Source organism: Polypterus senegalus, chromosome 4, assembly GCF_016835505.1.
Source record: "Polypterus senegalus isolate Bchr_013 chromosome 4, ASM1683550v1, whole genome shotgun sequence".
Lineage (NCBI taxonomy): Eukaryota > Metazoa > Chordata > Cladistia > Polypteriformes > Polypteridae > Polypterus > Polypterus senegalus.
The window spans coordinates 179,509,689-179,531,894 of NC_053157.1; the positions used below are offsets into that span (position 1 = coordinate 179,509,689).

Here is a 22,206-nt window from a genome sequence, read left to right on the forward strand (position 1 = left end):
ACTACATGAAGCAGGACTGATGAGCCAAGCCATCAGAGTTTGACACCAATACAGAGTAAAATGTTCAACACATTTCAGATCATCTCGCCTATTTAGTGTATTGAATGTGGAAAAACAAAGCAAGTAATTTAAAAAAACAAAGAAAGAAAAATTCCTCAGTGGTTACAGTTTATTAATGATCTTGTGAATTAGTAATAGTAGTTTCTCTTTATATGTCTGACTATATTAATTAGATCATCTAGAAAATGATCAGCTTCCAGTGTATTATAAAGTTGTACACTTTAAACTTTTAACAACTGTAATACAAGGTACTGTATTTGGTATTTATAGTAGTGTAACTGTCACTAATTAATTAGAAAACCAGGCAGGTTTTCAAGCAACAAGAAATCTACTTGATTATCCCATTCTACAAAACTCCATCACAATCAAGTTTAATAAAAATTACTTTCAATCCATTATCTCTCTCTCTCCCTCTAGTATATAATATATACGTATAACAGAAATATAATTGTAAATAAACAACAGGAAATTCCAGTATGTTTTTCAAATTTTATTCTTTAACCAAGAGAATGTTCTTAATAATGTATTATTGAATGGCTGAAGATACTTAACAAAACCATAATTACTCAACTGAATATGAGAGGTGTTTCATCAGCACTGTAGCTTCAATAATCTGATGTAATGATTCAAAGTATCGCTCCTTCATGAAATGTAGAAGTGCTTAAGGATTATTACTATGCAGTACTCATAAGCAATATTCTAGCTAATCAGCAGCATGTGCTCCACAGGTCCGAATCAGGCTGTAGAAAATCATTTCCCATTATGTCCTTCAGATTGAAATTTTGGAAGTATTCCAGAAGATGGCTAAATAATGAAAAAACAATTTTAAAAAAATTAGTCATACAGCCGGCCACAGGTCTCATCTTGTGTTCAAACATTAACACAAAAAAATGTAAGTATACATTCTCAAATCCATCTAATCCAATTTAGGGCCTTATAGCCAGATCACTGCATGTTTTAATCATGCATGTACCCAAACTGTGCATATTTTACTTATATAAAATATACTCTGTTGTATATATAGTTATGCATGTGTGCCTGGGAGTCATTCTTCTAGCTCTGGTAATGTAAGCAGTACCATGCCATGATGAGAGGGGGCGCTGTCACATCTTCATTGTCTCCTGCAGTTCAGAGAAGCAGCCCCAAAATGACACCTAGCGCCCGCCTTCAGCACCCTCATGGCTCTACCCCTTCCAGCCAAGACACAATAAGAACAGGCCACCCCAAAGGATGGCGGCTCATTCTGGGAACGACACTATGGTACGGACTGAGCATATTTTTGTTTAACTTGGCCAATTTGGGCCATTGTTTTGACCACCTGTAAGTGCAGAAGCGCTGGAACACTTTTGATTCATTTCTTTTGGTACTGGCAATGGCAACAATAAAATGGAGTAGCCCAGCTGGCGCCTTAGCTAATTCCTATTAGTTCTCTCTTGCACTTTGTCCACCAGTCACTCTGTGTGTGTGTGTGTGTATCTATAATATATAGATATATTATATTATATTATATATATTATATAATATATAATATAATTCACTAAGGCAAGACAACCATGGAAAGCATGCCGGAAGGGGCGTGGATTCACTAAGCCGCCGACAAGTGAGACACCGATGGCGCACGCAGGAAGGAGCCACGCCCACCAACTCCAAGAACATTGGATAAGACGACAACTCACAGAGCCACGCCCACCAACTCGGACGCGACGACACAGAAAAACCGGCGTCATTTATATTCGTCTGTCGTAGAGGTCACATGCAGCTCCGACCCACATTGACTGTTAATAGAGGCATGTTTCTCCCGGAGGTGAATCGCCATATGCGGCGTGTAAAACTGTTTGCGAGGGGTATCCCATGGGATCCTTAAATGTTCCTTTACAACTGAGGTTAAAACACAATGAAATGAGCAGTCTTTAAAAAACGAGTTTTCGGTTACGACACACGACCGCGTGCACTATAGCAAACTGTTTTACACGCTACATACAGCAATTCGCATCCGCGACAAACATGTGTCTTCTTAGATACTCCTGCACTTTGTACACACCCCCCTACCACCGTGGTCGGGTGTCATGGTGGATTATATATAGAAAGGCAGCCAAAACTGCACAGAGCAATGAAAAGTCTACGTGAGTCACAGGTGCATCTGGACTGTACAAAGACAACAACTCGAGTGACGAGTTGGAGGTGGGCACATGAGCAGGCAGTGTACAGCAGACTAGCATGACGGAGGGAGCGGAGTGGATGTCCTTCTCCTCTCCTCCTGTTCCACCTTGAGCGCCGCACGGACAATTGTGTGTTGGTTCGTTCCGTGCATTGGTTAAAACCCAATGAAGGAAGCAGTCTTTAAAAACCAATAAGCCCTGTGCCTCTATTTCATTACCGTCTCACCTGCTTCACCAATGCAGGCCCCGCAACAGGCGGGTAACCAAAGTCTTTGGGTTCAGGGCGGAGTATGGTTACAAAGCTGAAACTTAAAGGAACTGACGGAAGGGCACCACCAGGTGTGGAGCCTTTCGCTTCATTTGACTCAACACAGGAAACCTCACCCGGCCCGGACACGGACAGGATTGACAGATTGATAGCTCTTCCTCGATTCTGTGGGTGGTGGTGCATGGCAGTTCTTAGTTGGTGGAGCGATTTGGCTGGTTATTTCCGAAAACGAACGAGACTCCCACCTGCAAAATAGTTACACGACCCAACAGCGGTCGGCGTCCAAATTCTTAGAGGGACAAGTGGCTTTCAGCCACGTGAGATTGAGCATTAACAGGTCCGTGATGCACTTGTATGTCCGGTACTGCACGCGCGCTACACTGAATGGATCAACGTGTGTCTACCCGGCGTGGGTAAGCCGTTGAACCCCATTCGTGATGGAGACCGTGGCTTCCAATTGTTCCCCACGAACGAGAAATTCCCAGTACGTGCGGGGTCATACGCTTGCACTGATTACGTCCCTGCCCTTTGTAAAGCCCCAAGTGGTCGGGTGACTTGGTGGATTATATATAAAAAAAAAAAGCAGCCGGAACTGAAAAGAACAATGAAAAATCAACGTGGAAACCGACTGAGGCGATGTTTGGAAAATTAACAGTCAACGTGACTCACAGGTGCGTACACAGACGAAAGCGATTCAGGTAGGGAGTTGGGGGCGGGCACATAAGCGGGCAGTGCGTACTGAACGAGCGCCGTTCAACCCCGTCCTTCGCTTTGGAAGGAGAAAGCGCAATGGCGCTCCTCCGGTTTTCAGTCACGGACAATTGTATGTTGGTTCGTAGCGTGCATTGTTGCAATGTTACTTTTCTTGGTGGTTTATTAAATTATGGATTTTTCAAATGTTTATTTTTTCCTCTGTGCTTAAAATCATTTAAAAAGCGGCCTGATTATGCGGCGTATGCTACGCCGCGGGTTGGCTAGTATATATATATTTGTGATATATGGCCGGCCATTCATCCCAGCCAATACCCCTAGGCCACCAGATGGAGCCTTCCTACAGCATGGAGGTGCCCTGAATTCCAGCAGGGCATCATGGACATTGGAGTTTTCCTGTACAGCCCTGCTGGATAACATCGGGGCCGCCAGGAGCCGCTGCAGGGAGGCCCAGAGACTTGTATTTTCCCTACAGCACAGAAGTACATCCCAGTCACATGGACAGAGGAAATGACGTGTTTCCGGGTTGAAGAAGAGGAGTTTATACCTGACCTGGAAGTGCTGGATAATCACATGGACTGAGGGCTCAGAAGCACTTCCGGGTCATGAACTATAAAGGACTCTGGTAAATCCCAGTCGGACGAGCTGAGTCGGGAGGAAGGGTGACAATGCGTCTGGAAGAGTGGAGGATTGATTATTATAGTGTATTGTTTTATTATTTATGAGTATTGTGGAGTGGAGGGTGCTTTGTGCACTTTACAATTTGAATAAATATAATTATTGGACTTTTATCTGGTGTCTGGCACCTGATTTGTGGATTCAAGGGCACGACAGCGCCCCCATCTGTCACAATATATATCAATGTTATACTAACAATATTATTGCATATACTTACAAATTTGGCCCCTGTCCTGGTTTGAGGTCCTCCCTTGGAACCGGATAAAGTGCTTCATAAGTTCTTCTAGGGTCAGATCCATGAATTGCATACAAGTTCATTTTATTCACACCAGGAGGAAAGTACCTCCATGGAAGAAGTGCTTTTCCATGCCATTCATTTCCCTCAATGGAAGCTTCATATTTTAAACTCAATCCTCTCTTAAATAGTAAAGCAAAAATTCATTAGCATTAAAACTAATGATTCATTTAAGCTACTGCACCTAATTTCAATTACATAAAGTAAATGATATTAAATTTGCATATTTATTTCTTTGCTTGTGTAGGAACATAAAACAAAAATATATTCCAAAAGATAATCCTAGTTTGTGCATAAGCAACCCCAAGCACATCTCACTCACCTGTTAAAAACATAGGGGAATTAAAGAACAGCTGCAATAGTACACATCTATAAAAGGAAAGAACAAGTACAAACACTATTTGGCACACCTAATCAAAACTCAACAGTCAAAATGTTGCGATTCTAACCTTTGTAATTTTTCAGCAGGGAAATAACATTTATCTGATGTTTTTGTAAGTCTGCTCTGTGAAACATCTTTGTGATTATCATTCTGTGGCATATTTCTTCTTTTCCATTTGCTGTAATGTGAGGTGCACTTGTATCATGAATACAATTCAAAATACAATACAGTGTTTTGTTTAAATGCAGAATAACTTGAGTAAAAACTTTAAAGCTGAAGCTTTAGGTGAATGAGGTTGTCAGGTAATGAATGTAGAGGCTATGCACTATTCTTAGTAATGTGAGTATTTTACATCAATTTCGCCCTCATTCACTAGATAAACTATATTATACTGCTTAATTCAATTTCAGCTGCTTTTATTAAGTTGCTGTCTGTTGAGCTTGAGACTTACAAGACATCAGCCTGCAGTTTTGACATGGTTTCTTCATGTTTTCTGAACATAGTTTTCACCCATAAAGAATCCTAGTTTGTTTTAACAGTTATCATACTATATCTTCAGTGTTAACAGTGAATGTAAATGGGGTAAAATGTTTGTAGACAGCAAAAAAAATGCTGACATACTAATTTGTTGGAAAGATATTAATTCCCAGATGTGATATCATCTTTGTTAATTTTGCATGTTCTCCCATTGTTCATTTGGATTTCTTTCCAAATTGATTGCGGCTGTGTTTATGTGTGTGCTATGTGATCAAAAGCAATCAATCCAAAGTATGTTCCCTGCTGTATTTCTCTTCCTCCTGAGCTCTTGCTCCATATAATCCAGCCCTGGTAAACGGAGGCTCTCAGAAAATTGGTAGATTATATGAAATACTGACATTTACTTCATTTTAATTTGATTTTCCCCAATGGCCCCTTCCTTTTTCTAAACTATATTAAAGGTTTCAATACTAATGTATTTTACTTACTTTCCAAGCATTTCCTCTGCCATGCAAGAGTAGTATCAAATGCTGGCCATGACTATGAAATAAAAAATAAAGATATAGTTAAAAAAATCAAATCAAATTTAATGAAGCAGTTTATTTGACAAAAATGCTATTGCTGAAGTGACCATTACTTTTTTGAGGTTACTTTATTTGTGTTATTAATTTTTACTCTAGACCTCTTATCCCCATTATATTTAAAGTGCAGTCTTCTGCAGTACCACTCCATTTCTTCCATAAGCATACTTTGCGATATCCAGTCTACCTGTAATTTATACCTCAAGGAACATTCAGTAAAAATATATTCAGTTTTTAAAGGGTTATAAGCAAAGTTTCAGTTAATTCTGAGTCATTTTAGACCATTCAATTAATGCTACTATTTTAGCTTGTTTCTATACACATGCTTTACAGTGTTTTGGTTGGAATTATAATATTATTAAATGTTTAGAAAGTTCCTGAAAATGGGAGTTAATTTTATATAAAATGAATACTGATTCACTTAAGATTTTCATACCATGTTTTCCATTTTATTACGCTTACAAATTTCTACCATCCATCTATTTTCTTAACCCATTTTTTGCTATTATCTGGTAAAATATAGGCAACTGCCACAAGAGTTCAAACATAAAGGGAAGGAAAAGCCAACATAAAAAAAAAATTAAAAATAATTTGCTCCAGGTGCAACAGTGTTCCCTAGTATTCTGCCTCATAACCAAAATTCATATGTAATTTGATTTTGGGAGTAACAATCAAAAATCAAAATTCTGATTAACCTTCCCAAGCATACTTCTGTAGATGTAATTAACAATTGAATATTCTTGAATTCAGTAAGATTCTACTGTGTGTAGTAGTGTATAAGTACTACAACAGTTGTTTGTTATCATTGTCTGTCTATCACAGTACAATTTATAGATAGATAATGCAGTGGAGCAAAGCAAACTTTTTTTTTCTATTTTCTGAATTAAAATTAATAAAAATAAACACTTAATGAAATGTATTTAAATGCATTACAGTCAAATAATATGACACATATTTAGCTTAAAATAAATATATAAAAGTCAACCTCATTTAGAAAAAAATGACAGAGAAGAGTATGTGTGAGATTTCCTATTATAATCATTTTTTAACCGGTTTCTTTTCCTGTTTTTACATTTTAATTAAAAACTACAATTACCAGGAAAATGAAAGATCCCTGTAGTTATATAACCATGTTTTATAAATATATATTTTTTTACAATGCTTTTAAAATGCAGTGTCAAAGAGATGTGAAAATTCAGCCATAAGTGTGTGGCACAAAGCAGGAACCAAACCTAAATGAGATGTATGTCTATTATAGGGTTCACCCATGCAAAAATGCAGTGGTGAAGTTCATTTTAATATGACACTCAGAATGAAGAGTTTTTTCATTGACAGAGGACACTCTTCTCACATTATGGACTGTGCCATCAACCAAGCCTGGAACAGAACATGCAACATTCATCCAAAGAGCAATACCATATCCCACGTATCCTCCCATTCCATCCTAACTCTCTAACTCTTCCTCGGGTCAGTAAACAAAATGCCGAAATTTTCTATATGGCCCCTTCCATAGAAGCCTTTTTCCCCAATTCACCTATGATATGCTTCCATCAAGCATAATTTATAAAAACATTGTGTCCACAGCTCACTTCACAAAGGAGCTGGTTTCAACAGGAGGTTCTTTCTACTGTAATAGGAGCCACTTTATCCCTTGCAAAAACACCAGCCACAATATTAAAACCACTCACAGGTGAAGTGAATAACATGGATTATCCTGGTGGGATATGACAGGCAGCAAATGAACAGTCTGTTCTTGAAGATGATGTTTTGGAAACAGGAAAACTTTGACAAGGGCCAAACTGTGATGGGTAGTTGACTAGGTCAGAGCATCTCTAAAACAGCTTGTCTTCTGGGGTGTTCCTGGTAAGCAGTGATTAGTACCTAGTAGAAGTGGTCCAAGGAAGGACAACTAGTCAATAGATGAACCAGTGACAGTGTCATGGGTTCCCAAGGCTCATTATGCACATTGGTGGTGAAGGCTAGCCCATCTGATCTACTCCCACAGAAGAGCACTGTAGTACATGTAGCTGAAACACTTAATGCTGGCCATAAAAGAAAGGTGTCACAACACAGTGCATTCCCAGCTTTAGTCCCTCCTTTTCTTCCCATTTAACTGACTTGCTTTATTTCTTTTTGATCACACACCTGATAAAGGCTCCACAGTCAAAATGTTGTGTCTCTAATCTTTTTCTGTTTTTCTTCAGGAAGGGAATAGTCTTTACCTGTTAATTCCATATGTTATTCTAGTAGTTTATCAATTATGCAGTAACAATTACCCAGGTTCAATACTATTTAACTGTGATTGTGATTCTGAAATGCACTCTAATCTTGAGCTTGTTTCTGCCAGCATTTGCGTTACACCCCATCTCAAGATCCTTTAATGATGAACTGGATGAAAAAAGGTTAATATTTGCCTTATAAACATTGCAAATGGTGCTTGTTTTTTTTCTTCTGTGAAGTAAAAGATAGATCAATCAAACTTTATTTATCCAATGTATAGAAAAAAGCATCTATCCAAATAAAGCATTACCGTTTTAAACAAGGGATCTGAACTGTGTGCAAATGTAATAGATTAATAACAATAATAATAATAATAATATGTAAGAGCAGTGTGCTAGCTTGCTGGTTAAAGTAAATAGACTTAAATGACATAGCGCAAGCTGGAAACAGTAAGGGGGAGAGCTAAGTTTGTGTTATAATGAAAACATTGTGGTGGCTTGTCCAGGTTAAGAAGTCTTATAGCCTGTGGATAGATGCTCCTCCTGAGCCTCTCTGTTCTGGCCATTATACTCCTTAACCGTTTGCTTGATTTCAGCAGGTCGAAGATAGTTACTGGGGTGTCTGACACATAGGAAGGAGTAAATGTGTAGAAGCCAAGCTGAAAGTTGCCTTCTAGGACACAAAGTATAAAAGTGAACCTGAGGCAAACAGAGATCCTTCAAATGTCTGAGAAGCAGGCTTTATGGCAACCCGCCTGATTGAGGGAGTGCCAGGCAAGACAGGTTCCACACACAAGGATACAGAGAAAAAACATTGAAGGAACACATAGGGCAAGAAAAATCAAATATTTTTAGATATATATTACCTGTCTTTGACAAGTAGCATAGCTAGTTAATTCTAATACACAACATTTCATGTTTAGGAAATAACAGAAACTTTTAAGAAACAGTAATTGTCTTTTGTCAGTTTTCTTGGTGCATATCACATTCACAAATTTTTACTTGCACTATCCTATCACCCAGTGAAAGCAAGCGCCATTAAATAAAAAGGTAATGAAACTGTCAGTACAAAAACTTAACACAAAACTCCTGGTACATTATATAGCACTCATAATACATAAGAAACTACATACAATAATTAGTAAAATATACTGTATGTCATGTAGTATTGTCTTCACTGTCATTCTAGGAGTAGAGTCCAGGAATGGGGCTCAAACTTGCAAGATGTAAACCTAGGACATCAAACATTATTTAATCAAGTAATCTATTTCTGACAGTATAAATTGTTGAATGAGTCATGAGGGTAAAGACGTTTTATGCCACCTACTAAAGTGACACTATGGAACATGTTTTAAGGGGCAAGCAGATACACACTATGGAGAGGGTGACTCATAAGGAGAGCAATGTGCATTTAGATATTCTACAGTATATCAATCAACACCACTCCCTAAAAAGGGTGGGAGGCGATTTCAACTAATGAGTGCTTAGAGCAAATCTTACGTCAAACAAATCTTTCGATTGATTTTGATGCTAGCAATGGCACTATTTTATCTATACTTTGTTCAGAAGGCATCTAACAATGACATGAAGTAATACTATTTACAGTTTAAGAATGTATGACATTGTTTTTTTCACATCAGTGCAACAAAGAAAAGATAGAACTTCACCAGTGTTTCATACTTGTAAGAAAGACTTCCTATCTACTGCAGAGATACAACAAAGTAAGAATAATACAGATGGTAGAAAAACTCTGAAGAAACCAGTATCTAATAAAAATTAGTCAATTTTTGAACTGAACTGTAGAAAGGCAGAATATATCCATGCACAGAAGATAAAGACAGTTAGTGAGCTGGTATTTATCTAAGAATGGTACTGTACAATCAATACAGTTTTGTCACTTTAGGGAAAATTCAACAGCATTTGTAAGTGTAATACCAGCTACATGACTTCCTGCAAACTGATTATACTGCTGAAAGGTCTTTCCCAATATATGGGCAACTATGCTAAAAAAAACATGATTCCTTCTCTGCCAACTCTTACAAAACATTCTTACCAAATTACCATGAAATCAAATTTGAAACATGCTCAGAGCAATAATAACTTGCTTCCCATAATAATAAAACTTTTGCACTTCTCAATTTCCTTGAGGAAAAAGTCTTATGCACAAATTTCTTCAATTTTCTCAGTTTGCTGAGTGAAGAATGGTTAGGATTCACCACGACTAGTTATTGGAGACTATGAAAACCTGGAAGATTAGGGGGAAAATGTATCTTTGTCTGAGATACCTAGGTACTAAGCAATCATCAGAATAACGACTGTAGCTGAAACAGCATTTGGCATATGTTTACATTTGCATTGCATTGACATACTGGTTATATTCAAAAAATACTTAGTTTGTAAAATCTTCATAGCATTTGTACTTTTTTTACTGCAAAATGCATGTATGGGTAATATCATAGCTTTAGTAGAAATGTTAAAAAAATGTATTCTTGCTATATCCCAATTGCCAACAAACAATAATGACTGTTGCCAATTTTACTACTTTAGTACTCTATTCAGAATTGGCACAATTATTAAACCACTTTTCTTTTTTAATTTACAAACCCTAAAAAAGCAGTAAAAGGCACAATCAATATGTGCCACCAATCCATCTCTATCAATTCCATTGTAAGTAAATTATGCAAAGGGAACGCCGTAAGTATAGTACAGTGGCACTGCTACCTCTTCATGTGTGGGTGCTGATTCACTTGAATTGTGAATACTTTCTGAATGTTCACATGCAGATTGCCCCAGAGACTTTCTTTTTCTTCCACATTGCAACTACAGATTCTCCAGTGCCCTGGCAACTCTACACTAAAAGTGCATGAATAAATAAATGTGTATTATATACAATGGATTGTGTTCAAGCCCAAGGCTACTTCTGTGTACACTGCAGCTGAAATAGTTATTTGAAACACACCAAAAATGTGACTTTGTCATGGACATGACCAAATGTAATACATAATATATTTCTATGTAAAAAAGGAAACAGGGTAGCACATAATCCATATGAGAATAATGGGTTTTCTGCTGTGTCCAACAAGCATGCCAAACTGATTAACTACTCAACAAGAGTTCTACTCAGAAAATACAGAATTTTAACAGGAAGACATGAGTAAATTATAAATTCTAAATTTGAAAGTGAGTATGATATGCTTCATTTAAATCTAGGTACCTACTATTTGCCATTTTCATTCAGCAGAGAATCACCTCTATGTAGACAATTATATTTCAATATGATTAAGAGTTATTCATTCATCTTTGCTTTTAATACCAATTTTGTAAATGTCAGTGTAGCATTTGGCAATACCCTAAAAATGTTGAGAAAAATAGATTTATTTATATGTGTATTTTTATTTATTCTATAATAATAAATTCATTCACAATGAAAAAACAGATTTGATAAGGAAACTACAGCTACATATGCCATTGTCGATAAGCAAGAAGACAACCATTATTAAATAATGCATCAGTTAAACTCTAAACTCTCATTTTATTAAAAAAAAGTGTCATTTCTTTCTTTTTCAACAATGGTCCTGATATACATGAGTGTACTCTGACCTTTTATTATTTACATGTACTTTGTAACAAATAATGATTTTGGACTCATTATATCAGCTTACATTCTACTAATCAGTCGTGATATGCTCTAAGACCTGCTGTAGTAGGACTTAGCATGATGGAATTTAAAGCTTTATAGTATCATAAATATATTACTGTAAATTACCTTAGATAAAACATTATTACTAAATTGGTTATATTTTAATAGTTGGAAGATAGGACTTAAATATCATTTAGTGACACTCTTTAGATAACATGACTTACATAAGAGTACCTATAATAAACAAGCAGCAAAGTCAACAACAGCCCATTATGCAAGCATTATAATATGAATGATGGATGTTTGTTTGTAATAAAGCTCACTTAAAATCTTCTGCTTAATACACAAAATTCAAAAAACAAGAAAACACTATTGACAAATATCTATTTCCTGAATCACTTAACAAAATTAGAGTCTCAGGAAGTTGAAGCCTATCTGGGCAACCCTGGGTGCAAGTTAGGAATCATCCCTGGATTGAATACAAGTTCATAGCTGAGAAACATACAATTACATTCACTCATACAGAACCAATTTTGAACCACCAATTAGCCTAACTCTAACTTGCAAGTTTTTTGAGAAGTAGTAAGAAAAACAGAATACAAAGAGAAAAAAAAATCTTGCAAACACAAAGAGAGTGTAACAATTCAACACAGGCACTTAATGCATCTCAAGGATGTGCGGGTGAGAGTGAACAGCTCTTCAGAGAGCTCCAGTCCATTTTAGTGCTTATTCAAACACATTCCTACACCTGGCAGCCTTGAGCTCAACGTGTAGGAAAAAAAAAAGAAAATTATACAGAGAAATTTGAAATTCAAACCTGTTAAAATGACTGACTGAAACCTGTTAAAAGTCTGCAACAGACACATTGATCGAGGTAGATCATTCGCCCAAACAAAGAAAACATGCAACCAAAAACACACTGCAGAGGCAACAAATTAACAGCGATCTGCAGTTATCCAATCAAATAAAGGATCTCGACCCAACTGACAATATGTGGCAGGAGTTGAAACCTGCTGCTCACTAACAGTCTACTTTCAACTAAAAGAAATCAGAGAGAAACATTGCAAAAAAAACAGAAATATGCCTAAATGTACAAAGAAAAAACAGAAACAAATATCTATTCACAATGGCATAATTTAGGGAAACCCAGTCATTATATATATACGTAATTTTAGAACAAAGTCTATGCATATAAAATGTAGGTATTTAATGAATGCTTGAACGCTTGAGTAAAACTGCTGGCATACCTTTTAACAAAATGCTAATGTACAGTACTTACGGACAAACCTCGACCTCTAAATATTTCTCTGTAGTACTATTTAAAAAGAATGCCTCAGCAACTGCAAAAAATTAAAAACAATTTAAGAAAAAAAAATTACATACTGCTTTTCATTTAAGTGCACATCTGACACTGTATACCTTCACAATAAAAGAGCACATTATGTACAAATGTTTCTGCATAAAAGATAAAATAAATGCTGAATGAAAGTGCTTATTAAATTACTATTAATTACAATCAGGGGCGCCAAACTCAAATTCCGGATGGTTGCAGTGGCTGCAGGTTTTTGTTCCACCCACACTCTTGATTAGCAGTCAATTACTCCTGATAATGGAACATATTTTGTTACCTTCCTATTAATTGGCTCACTTGTTAAGATTCCAAAACCTAAATTGATTATCTTTTCCTTAACCAGCTGCCAGTTAACAGCAAACCTTAAGCTGCTTCAGCATCTCCCCCTGTTTCACTAGCCAATTGGAGTTGCTTCAGGTTTTTGATTTAACTAACTTTAATGTGTCATGTTATTCTATTATATGGTTTATCAGTGCAAAATGTTGAAATGAATTTGAGACCCTCAGATTATATGAAAATGCAACAGCCACAAAATTGTGCTTTTGAGTCTTAATGAAGTAATTTAATAATTACAGAATGTAAGAGTAACAGGTTTGCCACATAATCACAATGCTTTTTGACAGGAACAGTAAAAAGCAGGCCAGTTTCAGGATATGCTATAAAAAAAGGACTGTGTGCCACTAAAAAGTTAAAACGAAATATTATGAAAAGCAAAATCCCAGTCTCATTCACTTCATGCAATTAGGCTTGCTCAGAGATGGGCAAGACTTTCAAACTAATATTGTCATTCTTTTTTCGTGGAATCCAGGCAGGATTTAGTAAAACTGAATCCCAGCATTAGTCGATCAACTAAATTTATTACGGACCCATTAACTGCAAACTACCAGTAGATTGAAGAAAATCTTTATTAAAAGTAGGTACAATAAAAACAAAACATTTGCTGTCAAAAACTGTAAATTACAGTCTACTATTAATTCCTACAGGAAAACTGAAATGACCGGTTTTGCTGGAGAATTAGAGCTCAAAATCAAGATTTCAGCAAGGACATGGATAGCCAGAAAATCAGTTTAAAGTTTAAATGTAGTCTATTTACACATATTGTACAGTAATTCTGTATAATGTAATTATCTAAAATAAAGACCAAAATCATTTTTGAATAAATTATGAACTGCTAAGGAAAGTTATAAGGCTAAGTGCATTTTAATTTTTTTCTAGAAAAGCAAGTTTAATAGGTGTGAATAAATACTACTGTAAATATCCCTAGATCAACACTCAAATTCATTTCAGTAGATGTTCTTTTGTTATTTTGAAAGAATTAAATAAATCCGGCTAAAAGTTACCTTTCCTTGTTTAATTTAAAAGTTTGGGGAAATTACAAACAAATAAATGCTCATTTTATATACCTTCATAATCCCAGAGTTTATCAAAAGGCTCCCCTGGAGGGCCAGCTGGGGCTGGGGGGTCATTAAAAAATGGCCCACGCACATCCATTAGCAGGCCACCATCTCCTGGTTGTAAGCGTATGGTTACAGGGTTATGATTAACTGGTATGCTGTCCCATGTATGTGTAATAGAATAATCCATCTGAAAGCAAAATTCACAAAACAAATGTTGACATTTTTCTTCAGCTTCTCCAAATTTCAGTTAAGATATCTTTATTTTACATAGCATTATTTACATCATATACTGTCAAAAAATATTTGGTTTATACAAAATATTATTACAATTTGAGTATAAACGTTAAGTGGCTTCCTTAGGTACACACAATGACAAAGAAACCTGGGAACTGAACTTGAACTAATAACTTTGTGATTTATGTTCAAGTGCTTTAGCCCCAATCCATGCAACTATATCTTTAGCAGGTGTTTTAAATGTCAAAGCTAAGGAAGACTTAGGAAAAATCAGCAAGTTTAGTCATCTCAATGGTTTATATAAGGTAAGCAGTGCAGACAGATAGTCTGCAGTGTTGAAAGACATGAAAGGTAGGTTTTATAGATGATACTATGCCTGAGAGAAAACAACCAGTGTGGCTAATTTAACTAATGAAATGTGATTCACCGCCTTTGACCAAGTTAACTTAAAATAAACAGAATTTATATTTAAGAGTAAAGACTGACACTGTTTTAAAGTGTACAGTATCTTCTGAAAACCTGTATTGCTTTAAACCTGACAATAATCTAGCAAATAAGTGTTGTGATTACCAGGACAAGGATAATTGGAATATCTTACATGTTGAAAAGTACTGTGATGAAGCATGACTGTCGACCAGGCTAACAGCGCAAAAAGATAAACTGCCAATGGTCACCTAGCCTGCAATGACATTACTCAGGCGTCACATACTGCTAAATGAGCAGAGCCTCTGTACTGGAATGGGAGACAAAATTCTGATGCCTGCTTGAGCTCTTTGCCTTCCTTCTTCAAAATTTAGAAGGAATGCGTAAATATGAAGAAGGGCAGTGAAATTCATGGTGGTGGGAACTGAATACATGCAAATTATGGCTTCTGTTTAAAAAACAAGAGTAAAAGAGGAGAACCCAAGCTGATCGAGAGAGAGCAGGCCAACTCCACACAGGCAGCATCCAGATCCAGGGCTAAAATCCAAGACCCTGGATCTATGAGGTAGCAGGTCTAATCAATGGACTATGATGATGTCCTTTCTCTAAATTATAAGGAAATGCAATTATATTATTTAAAAATACTGTGTAATCAATCTAGCTATGCTTCTCTAAATTACATTTCATTCCTTTGTTTAAACACTGTAACAAAGCCAAAGTGTGTGCTTTTCCTAATTTTAACAAATATTTATATTTGTAACAGTATCTTCAACTGCACTGGCTTTTATGAAATGGAAATAAACACTAACACTTACACTAAAAATGCTAAATTTACTTGGTGAAAAATCACAGATTCACACTCAAATTAGACCAGTTTTTTCATTTCACTAAAATAATAAATATGAAATTAGAAATTCTCTGTTCATAAACTCCACATTCCTCCATTAACAGTTCTTCAACATAACTTATCAATTCAGCAATCTAAAAACACTAAACCTAGTAACAGAACCAAGTCTAAAAAAATGGGTTTTTAACAAACATTAAGTAAACAACTACTAAAATCAGAACGATCTTACTTTTTTAAAGCAGAACTGGAGAACAGGAATCTGAAGACTAAAGTCCTACACTGGGTAGAATAATATTTCTTCAATTTATAGATACACATTTAAAATTAGCATAAAGATAGATAGTAAAATTAATCATCCTCTCAGGGAATGTGCTGAGTTACATATTAAAAGTAGCGCATGAACCATGTGACTGTCTTACACTTATTGGTGCTGTTAAGATAAACAGATAAGGTGTCACGTATTCTTTCAAAAAACAAATCCACACTACACTTTAAAACTGGTTTCAGGTGTTGTCAGACGTGACTATATTATGTTATCTGTAATATGTTTACGTAAGAATCTGCATTTATATTACAGACTGCAATAATTATTAAATAAACTATATTACCACACAAAAATCCAGATACTGATTTCTTGTGGTAAATTTTAAAAACCCTAAAAAAAAATCCATACAGACAGCAAGAACTTCCATCTAGAACTGTGAGACAACCAAGTTTGCCCCTATCTTTGGCTGACTAGACCTAAAAAAATCCTCATTAAGCTATTTTGGACCATATATTGTGCAAGAAATCACACCCTTACGATAAAGTGACAGAGTGGTAGCTCTGAGGATAAGGATCTGCGCTGGTATCCCAAAGGTTGCCAGTTCGAATCCCCGTCACTGCCAAAAGAGATCCTACTCTGCTGGGCCCTTGAGCAAGACCCTTAACCTTCAATTACTCCAGGGGCGCTGTACAATGGCTGACCCTGCGCTCTGACCCCAAGGGGTATGCGAAAACTAACAAATTCCTAATACGAGAAATTGCATAATGCGAAATAAAGAACAAAAAAAAAATAAAAAAGTGACCAGAAGAACCTAAAGTTGTGCATGTCACATCAACTGATACCTTAATGAGAGGTCAAAGTTACTCCTTTTCACAAAATGTTGGAAAAAATGGATTTGGTAATATACAGTAGCTACATGGAGTGACATTTATGCTACTATGATGTTGCTGATTGCAAATATAATAATACTGTAATATTTGATTCTTTTCCAGTGGGATTAGCCCTCTAAGAGCCACTCCCCACAGGGCTACCTCAACAGCATCATAGGCCCCCCAGGCAAAGTAGTGTGCTGGGGTCAAGAGAGGTGTTTGGGGTTGGCAAATGGGGTGACCGCCCAAGTTCCGCACCTAGAGGAGGCCCCGCTTTTGAGGTCCGCGTGTCCTGTTTATGTGGATTTGTCAAGTTATATTCTCCAGTTATATTTTGATAAAGGCCACGTGTTATCTTGCAAAAAATGTCGCTGAATACAGTACTGTAATGAGAAAATCCAGTGTATGTTAACATTATTTTTATTAAATTTGCACACAAGTTTATACAGTCCACACATACCAGTAACAGCATTTGATGTAACCGGGGTAGGTCAGCCTTAGGCCCTGCACTCCCCTAAGGCCACCTCTGGCTGGGGTCCCTGTTTTGATAGCAAAACAGAAACATACATAGGCATCAGAAAGATTGTGGGTCCCTATGCTCCTGGGACTCCCAGCCAGTGCCCACTGAGCCATTACATTAAGACAGCCCTGATCTCCCAGACGGTTAAAAATGGAAACATAATGTGGGGTACTGTTTTAGACTATTTCAAGGTCAGTGATTATTAATATGTTACTTTTGAGCCTTTACAATTCACCTAGTTATGAACCTGTATCTGTGGATGAAAAATGACAAATTTCTCTTACAATTGAGAATATTTAGACTTTAAATGTTTAAACTGGAGCATACATTTTATTATTTCAAATATATGGCACAACTATTTTTGGTTATTATGTACTTCTACCTCATTAAATATCATTACATTTCTTATGAACACACCAAATTAAGACTGCTTATGTAAATTCAGACCTTACACCAATTTTATCTTATAATTTTAAGGTACTGCATTATTCTAAAGGAAGCTATTTTTAAAGTAACCAATATTAATTTCAATAAGCAAAATTAAATCAACAATCAGAAACAACTAAAACTGCATTTAATTTGACTTACCGCACTAAGCAAGTAACTTCAAACTTCATACAGAACTACATACAAATTATGTAAATTATATAGATTTACTTGGGTGGGAAGTGTTACCACATCGACGGCATATTCGCTATTCCACAAACGTCACTTTAATGATCTGAATCGCTTAGACTCTCACTCTTAGAACATTAATTTTTTTAAAGGGCCGCTTTTATTTAAAAATCATTAAACATCTACTAAGTTGTAACACTAAACTGGGGACTCGGGTTGAAAATAAATATGTGGTGATGAGATAATAAACAAACATCAACTGATAAAGTGTGCAAGTTAAAGGATCTTTGACTTGATTCTAACTTGCAATTGCTCACGTCTCTCTGCTCCATCCCAAAGCGGACTGAAAGCACGCCATCTCACCTGTAATCGGTACACTCGGCGAGTTTTCGCCAGGTAGGACAGAAGTAGGAAGGAACGCCACAGAAGTGTAACTAGTTTAGCTTCCCATCGACACAAACGAAAAATACTGAGTTCCGCCAAATAATAGGGCACTTTCTACCATAGACATATATACAGTAGATAGACGCCGCATTCACTGTGTTGTCCAGTCGACACGATACGTCAGCGCGTCCGCCCTATTGCGAGTGGCAAATTGCCATTTAAACTAATACAGGTAGACGTGGAAACCGGGTTTTCTGATAAAAAAAACAACGTTTAAAACAGTATCGTTTACATACAACAGATTTTGGCGAATCGTTTACATGCAATTATTTATATCCATTTATACACTAATAATGGCAATTATTAAATAATAATTATTATTAAATAATTCCTCCCATATACTGTAAGTAACATTTCTCGGACTGCCTTCTTCCATCTCCGAAACAATTCTAGATGTCCTGTTCTTACGCAACACAGCACTAAAGTATTCGTTAATGCCCAAGTCACCTCACGTATACATTACTGTAATGCTATTCTATCTGGCATCCCATAAAAACGTATCCATCGCTTACAACTACAAAAATTCTGCCGCCATGATAATAACCTGCTGTTCTAAATCCACTGAACATATTACACCTATTCTCTCTCAACTTCACTGGCTCCATGTTAACTACAGAATACAATACAAAATACTGCTCTTAACATTTAAAGATCTCCACAACCTCACTGATCTCCTACAGACTGACACTATACTCGCTCACTCTGATTCTCATCTGCAGCTGTACATTCTGTACCACACATCAAACTCTGTGCTATGGGAGCTGGAGCGTCTCTCATATGGAGGAATATTTCGGACAAAATGAAATACATAAATAAATGCGTAAATAAATAAAAGTACTGTGAAATGTGAGCATAAATAAATACATGTGTCATGAAATGAGAGCCTTGATAAATAAATATGTCATGAAATGAGAGCATAAATAAATAAATGTGTCACGAAATATGTTTTTCGTTGCTTATTTATTTATTTCATTTTGTCCGTAACATTCCTGCAAACCGTCATGAAATACGGCTTGAAATAAAACTGTCACTTTCACTCGTCAAAGTTGAGAGGGTGGGCTCTAACACGCCCTCTAGTTACTGATTGGTGAATCGATAGCACAAGAATTAATTAGAAAAATGCTTACTACTGCCGATTAAATGGATTCTGCCGAAGATATTACATATTTCAGAGAGAGAATTGAAGATTTATCGGAAGAAATTACAATGTTGGCGGCCCTTTTAGAATTGAGTGTTTGACCCTTGTTTTACGAGTAGAAAGTCAGTTGCATATTCGCAGCTACTTTTTCAAACAGCTGTACAGCTCTGATCAGTGGTAAAGTTGTTCAGTTCAAAATATTAGGTGGAGCTGCTTTGGGCATTCCATGTCAAAGTACCTAAACTAATACAGCCGTTGCAGCTTACCGTATATCAAACTGGCTCCTTCGCCTTGTGATCGTCTTCTCTGATACATCATACAGATCTGCAATCTGTTGTACTTTTAAACCACATAACAGAAGGTGTTCTATTGACTCAGCTGGAATGTCAAAGGATGGACGTCCAGAGCAGGGAACTGCATCACCTGAACTGGAGTGTAGTAGAGTCCGTTCCACCTGTTCTTCGATAATTTCAAAAACAGTTTCATCTATATTGGAGTCTAAAAGGGCCGCCAACATTCTAATTTCTTCCGATAAATCTTCAATTCTCTCTCTGAAATACGTAATATCTTCGGCAGAATCCATTTCATCGGCAGTAGTAAGCATTTTTCTAATTAATTCTTGTGCTATCGATTCACCAATCAGTAACTAGAGGGCGTGTTAGAGCCCACCCTCTCAACTTTGACGAGTGAAAGTGACAGTTTTATTTCAAGCCGTATTTCATGACGGTTTGCAGGAATGTTACGGACAAAATGAAATAAATAAATAAGCAACGAAAAACAAATTTCGTGACACATTTATTTATTTATGCTCTCATTTCATGACATATTTATTTATTAAGGCTCTCATTTCATGACACATTTATTTATTTATGCTCACATTTCACAGTACTTTTATTTATTTACGCATTTATTTATTTATTTCATTTTTTCCGAAATATTCCTCCATACCTCTCATAGTGCTCCTCAACTCGGGAATTCTCTTCCCTCTCATATACGTCAGCTCGATTCAATAACACATTTTAAAACTGCCCTCAAAACTTATCTTTTCAAACTGGCATACCAATTGTGAATTTTGCACTGTTACTGCCAATTATCTTTGTTTGTTTGCTAATTATTGCTTATTGGTTTATCATTCTCTTGTTTTAATTTTACTAATGTTGTTTAATTTTATTGTAAGGTGACCTTGAGTGCCAAGATTATAAAACGGGATTTTCTAATGGCCAAATATAACTAAAACAATTGTTCAGCCTTACCTATGAAATGTAATCCCCCGGGATCTGGTTTGCAGCGTACAGCGGTTTGTACAATCGCAAGCAGCACATTATTGATTACTTCACTCCATAGCAGTGCCACTCGCAATATGGCGGTGACGTTGACTTACATATGACGTGCTGGTCATGCGGTGTCTAGTAATTCTATGTCTATGCTTTCTACCACTATTACTGCGTGTGTTCAAGTTTTTTTTGGCTTTTTTTTTCGCAGAGCTCCTGCACTAGCCTGCCCTTACAGAATCCAAAATGAAATGGCTGGTTATATTTACACATTTAGAGTAGGCAGTTAATAGAAAACGCTTTATTTTAGGAAAACGTTTCGGGCGTAAAAGCAACCGAGTATTGGAACAGTGTTCAAACTGGTGGTGGGCGGAGCAGTTTAAGGACCGGACCATTCATGACATTTACTATCCATCAGACAAGCAGGTTAGATGGATTAGCGATGCTAAATTTGTGCCCTGGTTCGCGCGCGCGTGTATGTTTTCTTTGCGTTTGACAGTCACGCTGTCCTGAGCTTGTTCCTGCATTTGGCACAATGCCAGTAGGGATGGCCTCCAACTACTCCATGACCCAACTCAGAATAAATGGAATTTCAAAATGGATGAATAGATAAAACCTATCCCTTATTGTGACATGGCCTGGCCATTTAATCAACAATTATACAGTCAAAGAGCGAATGGGCTGATCTCAACGAAGCTGCGGAGAGAACATGGGTAGAAAATAAAACGCCCCCACCATTTGTACGGCTACGATCTGCATCCCATGCTGCGCTAATTGTTGTATAACGACAGCCTATTGGATCGAGTCACCGTGATAAGGCTTGTTTTTGATTTGGGAATGAGCTGTGACAGCATTGATCTTGCGTTGCAGCAAGGGCATCAAACTGAACAAGCAGCAGCTGCAAAGGATTTTCAGGGCTACTGGGCTGTGCCGATGACGCCCTATTAACATAAAAATTTTCCATGATATTCAAGTCAGGGGACTGTGACGGGCATTCCAGAACATTGTACTTCTCCCTCTGCATGAATGCCTTTGTAGATTTCGAACTGTGTTTTGGGTCATTGTCTTGTTGGAATATCCAACCCCTGCGTAACTTCAACTTTGTGACAGATGCTTGAACATTATCCTGAAGAATTTGTTTATACTGGGTTGAATTCATCAGACCCTCGACTTTAACAAGGGCCCCAGTCCCTGAACTAGCCACACAGCCCCACAGCATGATGGAAACTCCACCAAAATTTGACAGTAGGTAGCAGGTGTTTGTCTTAGAATGTGGTGCTCATCTTTCGTCATACAAAGCACTTTTTGTTATGACCAAATAACTCAATTTTTGTCACATCAGTCCAACGCACTTCATTTCAA

The 22,206-nt window shown here is 36.8% G+C and overlaps 1 protein-coding gene across 4 annotated transcripts; it reads right to left on the reverse strand.

Moving 5' to 3' along the window:
* Positions 1-535: 535 nt before the first annotated feature.
* On the reverse strand, positions 536-20,848 carry c4h4orf33 (chromosome 4 C4orf33 homolog). 4 transcript variants are annotated; one of them, XM_039751689.1, is made up of 6 exons: positions 20,827-20,848; positions 14,225-14,405; positions 12,750-12,810; positions 5,519-5,570; positions 4,094-4,293; positions 536-864 (listed from the first exon to the last, which is right to left on the reverse strand). In XM_039751689.1, the coding sequence occupies exons 2-6, from the start codon at positions 14,403-14,405 to the stop codon at positions 768-770; spliced, it is 591 nt and encodes a 196-aa protein (XP_039607623.1). In that variant the 5' UTR covers positions 20,827-20,848; the 3' UTR covers positions 536-767. The 4 variants fall into 4 exon arrangements, with proteins under 4 accessions (XP_039607623.1, XP_039607620.1, XP_039607621.1 ...); XM_039751686.1 differs by lacking the exon at positions 20,827-20,848 and adding an exon at positions 18,355-18,454; XM_039751687.1 differs by lacking the exon at positions 20,827-20,848 and adding an exon at positions 17,965-18,336.
* Positions 20,849-22,206: the final 1,358 nt, after the last annotated feature.